Source organism: Crinia signifera, chromosome 1, assembly GCF_055691185.1.
Source record: "Crinia signifera chromosome 1, ASM5569118v1, whole genome shotgun sequence".
Taxonomy (NCBI): domain Eukaryota; kingdom Metazoa; phylum Chordata; class Amphibia; order Anura; family Myobatrachidae; genus Crinia; species Crinia signifera.
The window spans coordinates 387,551,630-387,564,199 of NC_139217.1; the positions used below are offsets into that span (position 1 = coordinate 387,551,630).

Sequence of the window (12,570 nt, forward strand, 5' to 3'; positions counted from 1 at the left end):
TCAACATCACGCCGCGCTCTGGCCACGGGGCTCCATATGTGCGGTGAATGAGGGGGGATGGCGCCTGCCGCTGACCAGAAGACCCGCAGGCGTGGCAGCTGTGGCCTGCTGTGTAATAAAGTGAAGGGGGGTTGCTGGTGCTGGACGTGCAGGGATAGAGCTGCCCGGGCCATACCCTCTGTCAGAGCGGCCTAGCCCGGGATAATTGTCCCCATAGCACCCCCTGATGGTGGCCCTGATAAAATCTATCAGGCAGAGGTACGACACTCAAGGCTTGAAATGACTCATAACAATTTGCTTGCTTCCTCAAAATAAACTTAATTCAGGGGCATTGATATCAGAAAATTAAGTGAATGGAAAGCCACTTTAAAATACACCCATGAGGAAGTCAAATGCATTGGGTGGACAGGGCTACTGTGAGCCAAAGGTTCATGACTTAGGTGTCCATGAGCTCATAACCCCAATGGGTGGACAATAACAAGTCTGTAACATCCAACCTCAGAAGGCCACATATGCATTTATAGGCCAATTTATGGATTGTATTGAGGTTTTAAAACAATAAAATGTTTAAATTAATTATATAGTGATTGTGTAATTGGGTGAACTCTGGTATAAAGTTCACTGTAAAATCAAGAAGACAATCACAAATCTCCTCCATTGGGTATATTACCAAAAGGAATATTATAAAGAGGTATTATTGACAGCATAGGACCTATATAATGGTATTTGGCCCACCCAATAACCCCCTAGCATCTTGTGTATTGGTCCCTAGCTGTTAATGGACCATCTTTTTAGGGATGCAGTCAGTTGGAAAGAGAATTATTTGAACTATGCATTTTAAAACCAATTTAGTGTATTATAGGTAAGTATTTTAGGAGCGTCAAGAATGTATAATATATATTAACCAGAAATTACAAATGACATTATTATTTCCAATAACCAATGTTACATTATTAAAGCCACATTTATGGTTTAACAATATAGATTTTATTGTGGTAAAGAAATACAAAAATATCTTAATAAAGAGTTTAAAAAGTTTTTTTGTTTTTGACAAGAGCATCAAAAGAGCATACTGTATCACACTTCCTCAAACCGGCTGAAGCACAACAGTGTCCTCCATTTTGTAACATAATAAGTGTTGTATGTACACGCAATGAGCTACGCTAGGCTAACACAGAGAAACACTCATACAAAAAGTTTTTATTAACATTTACTGTACAACAAAATCACAGGTATGGCTTCACTGTAACGTAATAATGAAAGCAATCGGCTGTGTAAAGAATTATGCATATTGCTTAAGGCTAGAAGAGAAATGTTACATCCCGATTGCTGTGTAACAGACCACTGCCTCAATGTGTGCTTAGCACAGGACTAGCATGCGGCAAATAACCCATTATGGATAGTGTCATGTATTTATGGAACAAGAAACAAATTTGTTTGTCGTCTATTTTATCCTATATTCGTTTGAAATGGTTTTTTTTTATAACAAAACTGCTGATAAAAAAGTATACCAAATACAACTGTCAAATTACAGTACAACCAAACAGAACCATGGTGATAGGAAAGCAACATCATAGAGAAAAAGCAAATGAAATGTTATGATTAAAGTGCATTAGTTACCTACACTTTAAGCCTCATTTACAACACGCAAAAGGGTGCAGCACTGTACAGATGATTGAGTTTTACTAAAGCCTGTATTGGCGGAGCATTTGCAGAGGTGCAGAACTACTTTGCATTGCTGTATAGCATGGCCGTCTTAACAGCACTGGGGCATCTGCACACTCATTCACAGAAACCAATAAAACAAAAAAAAGTAATATGCCCCTCCTGCAGTCCCCGCCTTTTCTCCAAATGCTACAGCAAATGCCTGTCAGCACCCTGATTGGTGGATACCTCCAGTCATCCACCAATCAGCATGCTGACAACCATTCACTGTTTGAGTGCAGGCTGGAAGGCATGTATCAGATCCCTCCTTGAAGGCCCCTAGAATTGTGGGACCCTGGGCAGCTGCCTACTGTACCTATATGTTAAGATGGTCCTGACCTATAGGAGAAGAGTTAAAACAGGGAATTATTTGATAGAACATTGTATATGCACGGGTGCTTCTAATTTTGCAGATCAGTGTCAGAATGAGAGCTGGTGAGCAGCATTATTGTTGCCCAGAACCCCCCACTTACTGCAGGGGGGGCACACACTACCACAATGCCAGCATGGGGTGCACTGTGACATAATGTAAACAGGGGGTGCTTCGTGGCATAATATGAATAGCGGGATTACAGCGTGTGTAGCACATTTATACACTAAACTTACTAGCAACATTGTCATTGTATAATTTTGACAATTTCATTGGTAGAGACGTAACAAATAAGTTATCCTAGGGCCTTCGCAAACCTTACACCAGCCCTGCTGGAGCTTCACATAATTGGTCCACCGTTAAAGTGGGCATGGCTAATTCATCTTGGTGGCATGGCGGTGTCCCTGTTCACCTCTATATATTTTTATTTTGCAAGTCCTGAGAGCAGAAAGTAAGTTTGCAGTAAGAAGACTATCCAGACACCCTGAAGCAAACCGAGATTGTGCTAAGCTCCAATGCATGTTGTAAATAAGGTGCAGTGGAGGTGGCAGCCATTTTGTGGACTAAATCAGTATTTATTACAGTACTGATCATCAGTTCATTGGGAATCATTAAGTGGTTACTGTAGTAGTGAATTGGTTCCTTGTGAAATCACAGACTACTATAAGGAGCATATTGGTTCAGCCCACAAACTCATTGCCCCCAATCCGTGTAGGTTACTTGCACATTTACATCTAAATAATATACAGTGTAGTGACATGGAAATTACACTCATTCATCAGCACCTTTAAAATGTGGAACAGGCACAAGGTTTTCAAAAGCAGTTATAAATGTATTGTAATCACTTTCCTCCATTTTATATGTTTGTACATATTCTGCAGAACCACAACATAAACAGAATTACCGTTGTCCTTAGCAACTACTGTATTACCAAAGCTAGGTATCCACACTATACAATTATTGTCCCGATTTGGCAATACTTGTGTGACCGGCCTATTTTACTGTGTATACACATTGGACAAATTACGATAAAACTGTCAAAACAATGTCCAGAAACGCTTAGTTTTGATTATTCAATCCATCAGCCTTGACAGAAAATATCAGCCAATACTGTAGGTACCAATAGCATGCTGTGTGTGTGTGCGCATTCATGATAACCGTGCTATATTTCCTATTGTTTATCCTGACTGCCTCATCCTGTATATGCAGATTCTATATCATGTGACAGGAAATCTAAACTTACAAAAAATATTTTATATCCAGTAGCAGAAAATGGCATAGTGCGTACCTAGCTTAAAAAGTAAAACGTGTGCATATGCATAAACACACATTAGCCAGGCATTAGCTTTCACTGTTTAACATGAACAATCAAAGCTAAACTGACTGAGCAAACACATACAACATAATAAATGTAATATTCTTATCAAAGAAAATAGTTAAAAGTATAATAATATTTTAAAAGCTATGCAAAAGACCTGCTTAAGCATAAAGCATAAAGTCTCTAACTTCACTATAAAAGAAAATAACAAAACAAAAAGGTGCCTTTTTAGCATATATGCACAGAAATTATTCGGTTCCATAGTATAAAACATTGTCTACATAGGTGGCTTATATTTTGCCTATATTACAACATGTACGCTCACCTGGCTATGAAAAAAAAAACTCCTAATATTATTAACACTGGTAATTAACAGCACTCGTCAATTTCACTACACAACCACTGAAGAAATAGTGAAAAAAAAGAAAAAAAAAAACAATAACCAGAAATAGTTGCTGATATGCATCTTGCATAACACATAATACATCATTCAAACATATGCAGAGAAATTTGGCATTCAAAAAACAAAAACAAAATAAAAAAAAACTTTAAATAATACTGAAAGTTAAAAGAAACCCCCATTTTATTACAAGTGACTCCCTGTTTATTTAGGTCATATTATCAGTACCATAAAAATTGTTTGACTAATATTAATATTATGTAAAAAAAAAAAAGAAAATATGAATTTCCATCCACGCCAGAATGCCCCTTCTGTTCATTTTGGGGACGTGCTGCTTACTACTACAAAATGTTTATTGACAAAGCTGTGTGAACAATTGATATTGTCATCATTATATAGTACACTTTGTTTGCTGTAGTTCAATTTAGGAGGAAAGCCTTGGCTGATACTACAACAGTCCCCTCTACAATCTGACCATCTTATCTAGATAGATAAAGTTTATCTGTCATCTACTCACAGTAGTGCCAGCCATTTTGTGGCTGAACCATTATTAGAATGTATTGTGAAGCTAAATACGGGTTCAGTCAAAAAAATGACTGCCTCGTTGGCGAGTGTGTGTATGCAGGTATACCAGAAGTAGGAGTGAAGGTAAATGAACAAATGTGTATTTAAAACTACTTACAAATAATTCAATAGACACATACATGCCTTTTGAGAGGATGTGGCATGAACTCATCAATTTACAATAACACCTCATGGTAAATGTATCATCTTCCCTGTGAAAATGTAAAAGGCCTTGTAGCTTATATAAAGTGTATTAAAAAATAAAGCTGTAGAATTCATGCTTGTGTACAATGGTGTTTTAAGAAAGAGGTTATCACTGTAATTGTGTTAATCTGTCTACAACATGGCTACCCACATGCCAGCTCCAAGTTTGATGGGAAAGGACAACTATAATATAATTCTCTTAACAAGTGTAAATTTTTCTTCCGTTGCGAAAAGCTGTCTATCGTCCACCGTCAATATTACCAGAAAATAAAATACATCAAAATATTGGTGATGATTAACTGAAGTTACCACTGATGTGAAAACCCCAAACTAAAAATATGTAAAAAATAACCCATACTGGAAGTCCATTATTTAGAAATAATTCTGGTTTTAGAATTACACACACGCAGACACAGATCCACACGCAGTCTCAACACAGGTTAACACTTCACAGAATGCAGTGGTTTTCCAGTTTTCTTATTTAGTGGCCTTTCATCATTCCAACCCTTCTACATGCTGTCATATAAGCACTGACAGACCAGCTGGAGGACACATCGATGACCGTTTTTGGAAAAAGACATTTACATTTGTAGTCATAAAAACTGGACAAGAGCCCTTGGAATGAAAGATCTCCAGATTGCGTCTGTATATTACGGTTAGTGGTACAGTATATGTTTCTATGACTTGAAATAGTCTCCCTATTGTTTTACAGCAGAGAGGGGAGTTTAATTCTTGTTTGGCAGCTGCTCTTCTATCGCTACAGCATATAGTCTTCTTATTAAGTCCTTGTCTGTTGCTTGCCAAACAAAGTTTCCAGATTTGCTGGTAGAGTCATTTACTGCCGAGAACAGTAGTCACACTGGACATCAGTCTAGAGATTTGAAGCGTCCAATTCAGTAGGAGATATCCTCAGTATATTGCTGTTTGATTAATTGCTGCTGTCATTCACTGGTTCCCTCATTCTTGTCTGGTGTGCTCTCCCGAACAGGAAGCAGGTCATAATGGCATGGAATGTGACTGTTCTTCGGAAGGTCATAGAGATCTTGGCTGGATTTACAGTTGTTGTTGAATCCAACCTGGGCAATATTCATGGTGGGTTCTGTTAAAAAACAAAAATGCATTTCTGCAATTAAAATAAATGTAAAAATATTCACACTATGGCTGTCCTTACCATTTCTAAAAGTCACTTATCTACCCAATTTCCATGATTATTAAATATTTTTATCTTACTTAAACTTCTTTTAAAAAAACATGTTGCAGTTGCTAGCAGCATAGGTACTCAGGGCCATCACACAACTGTTTCCTGAAATGGTAATCATCATTGCCCCTTCCCCGCCCTCATACAGACGGCGCATGATTGGCATGAGTAAATACCCCATGCAAGTACATAAAACATTGGGTTTGGGTACTTCTCTAAATAAAGGTGCATACACACTGTACAATTTTTTTGACCAATTTCATTGAAAGACATTTCCCTTGAACCCAATGTCCTGAACAAGAGATGTTGACGAAAGATATTGACGACATACGAAGGATGAAAGATCTAGCTACAGTTTATAGACTCTTTTTGAAAGATATCCAAATTGAGCTGCACGCACAGTTGACGAACAATCTTGATGAACAACTGGCGGGTATGCGCATTATTATTCGTCTTTTGTCGCAAACAACTGAAAGATATTTTGACCAATTTCGTTCAGAATGGCTGAAATGAATGAACTTGGTCAAAAACGTTGGTCAATAAAATTGTACAGTGTGTATGCACCTTAAGGCCGGGAATGCTGTGAAACAAGAATTCTTAAGGTGCATACACACTGTACAATTTTTTTTTACCAATTTCGTTCATTTCGGCCATTCTGAACGAAATTGGTCAAAATATCTTTCAGTATGACTGTGACGAACACTGAATGATGATGCGCATACCCGCCAGTTGTTCATCAAGATTGTTCGTCAACTGTGCAGGCAGCTCAATTTGGATATCTATAAAAAATAGCCTATAAACTGTAGCTAGATCTTTCGTCTTTCGTCTGTCGTCGATATCTTTTATCAACATCTTTCCTCCAGGACACTGGGTTCAAGGGAAATGTCTTTCAACTAAATTGGTCAAAAAAATTGTATAGTGTGTATGCACCTTTAGACATTTCACTAGGATCCTGCTTGTGACTACTGTATTTAACTCTAGAAAGAATCATTCGCAGACCAGAGCACATCTAGAAGTTTTTCAGAAAACACTGTCCTTACATAACTCAGATACATAGAAGAAGATTTTGACTGGACCCTGACCTCATATCTTTAGTTCAGTAGGTGGGCAAATCAAAATCAGATTTCTCATAAAGCACGCACAGCACTGTGGCCCCTCATATGAGATGGCTTAAATAATGGATTCATACTTTGAAATTCTTCATTCCCACAATACAATTAAATACAATTAATGGAATCAAGCGGCGTCGCATGCAGCATTTAGATAAATGCCATTAGATTTCATATTTATGGTGGACAGGTATTAATGTTATTCAATATGCCAATCGATTACTTCTCATTGCCACCTTAAGCTTTAGGAAAGTTCTTAATGTAGAAATAAGCACGATTGCCTTTTTCACTGACAATGTTGGGTTACATTTACTAAAGAGCAATTTTCTAAAACAAAAAAAACAGTGAATTGTATATAAAACAAAATATTGATTATATATTAAAAAAATATTGATTTTACTTTTAGTTCCACAACAAGAGGACTTGCAAGGTTTCCAAATTAAATGTGCTCCATTAAAATCTGACTTTTCTCATGCGGCCTCCATATACAGAATTTATCACATTTTCACACATAACCACCTAAAATGAATGCATTTACACACAGATGGAGATGAGAATATATACACTATCCAGTGCAATTACTTCAGTAAGTATATAGGTGCACAAACAGCAACACACACAGCAGCTTATACTAACTCGCCTCTTCTCTGTGTATTGATAATCTACTTTCCTGTATACATTGGTTTTAGAATACTACAGTTACGTATGTGATGTTTGTTGCTTTGAAAGTTTATATTTGGGCACACCATGAGATGAGCATGTTTACCATTTAAAAACAGGAGGCCAGATGCACAAACCTTCAAAAGTGATAACATGGAGAGTGATAAACAGCCAGCCAATCAGCTCTTACCTGCCATGTCACAGACTGTGTTTGAAAAATGTCAGTCAGGAGCTGATTGGTTCATTGTTTATCACTCTCCATTGTATCACATTTGAAGTTTAGTGCATCTGGCCCATGGTGTGCTTAGCATAACAGTACATGGGAATAGCTAGCAGCAGTGAAGGCCATGCAGTATTTATGGGGTCCAGCAGAACTGGGAAGTCCTCAAACATGTAAGTCTTCTGCAGGAGCCCTCATTTTATGGCTGCTGTTGAGGAGTCTGGTAAGATTCTCAGTGATGGTTGAAATTTGGTAAAGAAGCTCAGTATAAGTATACCTTTCTGTCAGTCTACTGTTGTTTTCTCCATGGAGTGGTTAGTAAACGGTCACAATAAATTTATAAGCAAGGCCTGGTTCACACAAGTGCTGGCAAGAGAAAGGCTGGTGTCACACAGGCATTTTGGAGCATTCCATTATTCTGCATTATTCTGTTTGGCTGTAACAGGCCGTGTTGGCTGTTAGGCAGCTACATGCAGTGTTTTACCAGCTGAATCGCTCTGAAGCTCATATGCAACTCGAGCCATTGGTTTAGCAAGTGATTTGAACAGAGAAGTCTCTGTAAACCATAACTAGATAAGATTCAGCGCACCCAGAGTGTTTCTTCATACTGTAAAAAGGTAGTGTGACACCAGCCTAAATGCATTATCATACAAGTCCACATTAATCATACAAGTCCGTCTAAGCCTTTAATGAGGTAGCATAACATTGTACACCGGAGAGATCAGTCACTTGGACTACAAATGCTGTGAGTTATTTCTGTAATAACACTAGGCCTGATTCAGATGTGGTTGGAGGTACGCCCTAATGCGCAGTACCTACAGTATGCTCAGTACTTTGCCCATGAACAGGAACCGTTTCGTGTATGGGCGCTGTGACACAGGACTCAGGGAGAGCATTAGACTGTCACGTAAATTTCAAAATAGGGAAGGGGGTATTGGGACTGTTAACCTGTGCACTAGTACCACATATAGTTTAGAGTACAATATATGTAATGTATGTGATGATCCACGATTTTGATATATCACGTGCCTCTGCACTAATAAATGTTGTGGAGGTGCTCCCCTGAGAGTAATATATGATGCAAACAAGAGAAAAGAGAAAGTACTCTCTTTTTTGGGGGGCAGGCTTTGAATTTAAAACTTAACGTTTAATCATGTATTCATTAAAAAAGTTTTTTTCTCAATGACATAACAGGATGAACACACATAAAACATACCAAAAAATTTTTTTGTTGAAAACTTTTGAGAGTTCTGAAATTATTGTGAATTGGTCTTAATCAATACGGGGCTTATCAATCTGAGAAAGGTTCTGATTGGGAGCTGCCAATCACGCAAAAAAGGGGGGGGGGAGGTACCACAGTGTATGGAGTGGACCGTGAATATTTAATTATACTTATTTTACACCAATAATAATTATTTATCAAATGCTTATCAGGCCTAATCTCTTATCATTATCTTTGAAAAGATAAGAGCGGGGATCCCTTCTACAAAAGTAGGTTTCAAAAAGTAGAAAAGTAAATGCGTTTTTCTTGAGAGAGTGATTTCTATGTAAACAATATTTGGTATGTGAAACACAAAAATTTGGAGGAGAAAGGTAGAACAAACTCGTGTCAGTACACCCCTGCAGTTTGTTTGTTACCACGGTGACTGCTGCTGATTGCTCTCACCAGGCTGGCTCTACCAGTCCTTACAATTGAGCGGGTCTGTCTGTGTGACAGTTGCAGATTTGGGTGTGAAGAAAGTTAGGATATTCAATCTCTCAGTGTTAGAGTGGGTGACTCCCTGATTGGGTGACTCCTGTTATGTCATTGAGAAAAAAACTTTTTTAATGAATACATGATTAAACGTTAAGTTTTAAATTCAAAGCGTGCCCCCCAAAAAAGAGAGTACTTTCTCTTTTCTCTTGTTTGTGTCACGTAAATTTACCAAGACGGGAAGTAGATTCTGATTGGTTGCCCATAGCAACATCCCATGTGAAAGAGAACTCCCATCTTAGTAAATTTCCCCCTCAGTGACTGACAGTGTGATGCAATGTGGGAGTGGATGGCAATTGGCTCTGTTTGTGAAAATGTAGGTGTGTTGCTGCCATTTAGGGGTAGGGAAGAGCGCTGGGGTAAAATGTAATAGGATGAGAGATTCAGAAAGTGAGAGCTTTGGTAAGAAATCTCCAGGTTTTTTAAAGCGGCAATCATTTACACTGCAAAACCAGTTGGATTGTGAAGTGTAAATGATTGCCGCTTAAAAAAAACCTGGAGATATCGGTACTTGTGTATTATCATGGCGCCCCTGATATTGATAGCGCAATGTTTTCATCGCATCGCATGCCATACACCTGATGGCATGCATTGCGATGCGATTTTAGCCCCCTATTCAATAAAAAATCGTATAACCACCCAAATGGGTCCTTTTAAGCACCGTAATGGGTGCTTACAATGTTAAATGCACCCCCACGCCACCCCCCACTATAAACGTGAACCCAAAGCGTGGCGAGCGCAGCCAGCCCGCGAGGGGCGGCGGTACGCGTCCTACGACCTTTTCATACCCCCACTATCCACGTCGGCGTGGAGTTGATTTTATAAAGTGTGGCGAGCGCAGCGAGGCGAGCGTAGCGAGCCCCGCGAGGGGAAGCGGATACCTTCACAGGTATCCGCATCCCCTCGCGGGCTTCACAGGTATCCGCGTGCGCTCGCCACGCTTCGGGCTCGGTGGCTCGCTGCGCTCGCCACACTTTATAAAATCAACTCCACACCGACATGGATAGTGGGGGTATGAAAAGGTCATAGGACCTGCGCTCGCCATGCTTCGGGTTCACGTTTATAGTGGGGGGGGGGGGGTGGCGTGGGGGTGCATTTAAGATTGTAAGCACCCATTAGGGTGCATTTAAGATTGTAAGCTCCCATTAGGGTGCGTATACAATTTTTAATCGCATCGCATTGTATGGCATTGTATGCCATATACAATGTCATACAATTTAAAAATTGTATGACATTGTACAACATCGCGCGATATCGCATCGCATACCATCGCATGCCTTTTGGTATGCGATGCGATGGGTGCCGTGATAATACACAAGTACCGAGATATCTTACCATATCTCTCACTTTCTGAATCTCTCATCTTATTACATTTCACCCCAGGGATCTCTATGGTTGTACTGAGATTCCCTGGCTTCTGCGACAGGCGGCTTGCGGGTCTCCACGAGTGCTGCAAGCCATCCAGTAATGCTGGGGAAGATTCAGTACTGCAATTCACATTAGTGCATGAAGCCTCCAGTTGCATTACCATATTACTGCTATACCTGATGCCCCAACCACATCAGAATCAGGCCCACTTAGCAGATACATTGACCAGAGTCAAGCATGATCTGAAAAAAGCAGCCCAATACTCACATACGATACACACACACACACACACACACACACACACACACACACACACTAAAAGAAGTGTTATCTGAAATTGCCTTACCATTTGGGGAACACTTGAAATCTAACATGCTGCAACAAAAAGCAATAACAATGTAACTATCTAAAATAATCACTGTCCCTTATAACATGCATCTACTGTATAGAACAGAAAGATCTAGCTGAATAATCTAAAGATGCCATTTATTTGTTTATATATAAATCTAAAATGTGTATAATTCGCTGTAATATAAATAGCATGAGAACTTTGCCAAGGTATATAAAAATTCCATACACACTGGGACCATTATGCCCAGCATGTATGGACAGCGATGACCGCTGTCAGCAGGTGGGGGGGGGGGGGGTGAGCTGCGGCCGGCAACGATGATGCGGTAGCGCGCAGCAGAGCTCACTGCTCATGGCTGCCCTGGGTGGCTTAAATGCTGAAAGCTGCTCAGACGAGAAAACTGAGCATCTTTCACATGAAAGTCGCCCAGTGTGTACGAGCCTTTAGTTACTGCAAGTCCCAGCTTTGCTCTGGCACCTCAGTAATGGTCCAATCTCCTGCTATGGCAGATGGGACCATTTTATTGTGGTTCTGCCAAAAGTAGTGTGTTGGGAAAAAAGGGTACCAGATGTGGAACCCACACAGTTGTGAAACAAAAATATTCCATATATGAATAATACATGGCCAATTAGAGTAGTCCTTGGTACTTTTGTAGTTTCACAGCGCCACCGCGCGCACAGTCTGTAACAGAAACTTGGCAGCCTGCCAGAGGCTCTGTTTCACTGTGCGCGTGCCGCTCTAGCTCTGTCTGACTGAGCTTGTGCCGCTCTAGCTGTACGTAAACAGCGTAGCGACCGGCCAGGAGCAGCAGCAGCGCTGCCCAGGCGCTGACAGGTCAATGTCACTGTGGCACTTGTAGTTCCACAGTGAAATAGGCAGCGCCTGGGCACCACTGACAACGGGAGTATGTTAAAGTGGACACCCCGGCACAGCGATGCCGGGGCTTCTAAACTGTACGCAACTGCGTCTGAATCTCGAGTCACATAGATAGCCGCTAAGAAGCCGGAAAGCCTGGATTCAGACGCTAAAGCGTTAGAATACAGGCGCCTTGCAAGCCGCAAAGGTGTTGGGGCTTGTAAACCCAGACGCAAATGAGTCTGGATTTACTTAGGTGAAGGGGTACATCTAAATTTAGACGCAAAAGCATCTAAATTTAGGTGGCCCTAGGGAAACACTATTGAAACCCACCCTCAGTGCCACTAGTGGACGCCACAGCTGTGGACCGTGTAAATCCCGGTGGTACGCGTCCTACGACCTTTTCATACCCCCACTATCAACGTCGGCGTGGGTTTGAGAATAGAAAGTGTGGCGAGCGCAGCGAGCCACCGAGCCCGAAGCATGGCGAGCGCAGCG

At 40.4% G+C, this 12,570-nt stretch overlaps 1 protein-coding gene across 2 annotated transcripts in view; it reads right to left on the reverse strand.

Annotated features, from left to right (window-relative positions):
• Positions 1-979: 979 nt before the first annotated feature.
• MEGF10 (multiple EGF like domains 10) overlaps positions 980-12,570 on the reverse strand; it is a 130,887-nt gene continuing 119,296 nt past the window's right edge. The window contains exons 24-25 of one of the 2 annotated variants that reach the window (XM_083151563.1): positions 11,215-11,243; positions 5,534-5,659 (exon numbers count right to left, since the gene is read on the reverse strand). In XM_083151563.1, the coding sequence (XP_083007689.1) occupies positions 11,236-11,243 (8 nt within the window). In that variant the 3' untranslated portion in view covers positions 5,534-5,659; positions 11,215-11,235. Of the gene's footprint in view, positions 5,660-11,214; positions 11,244-12,570 lie in introns of both variants that reach the window. The other variant, XM_083151562.1, reaches the window with a different exon arrangement.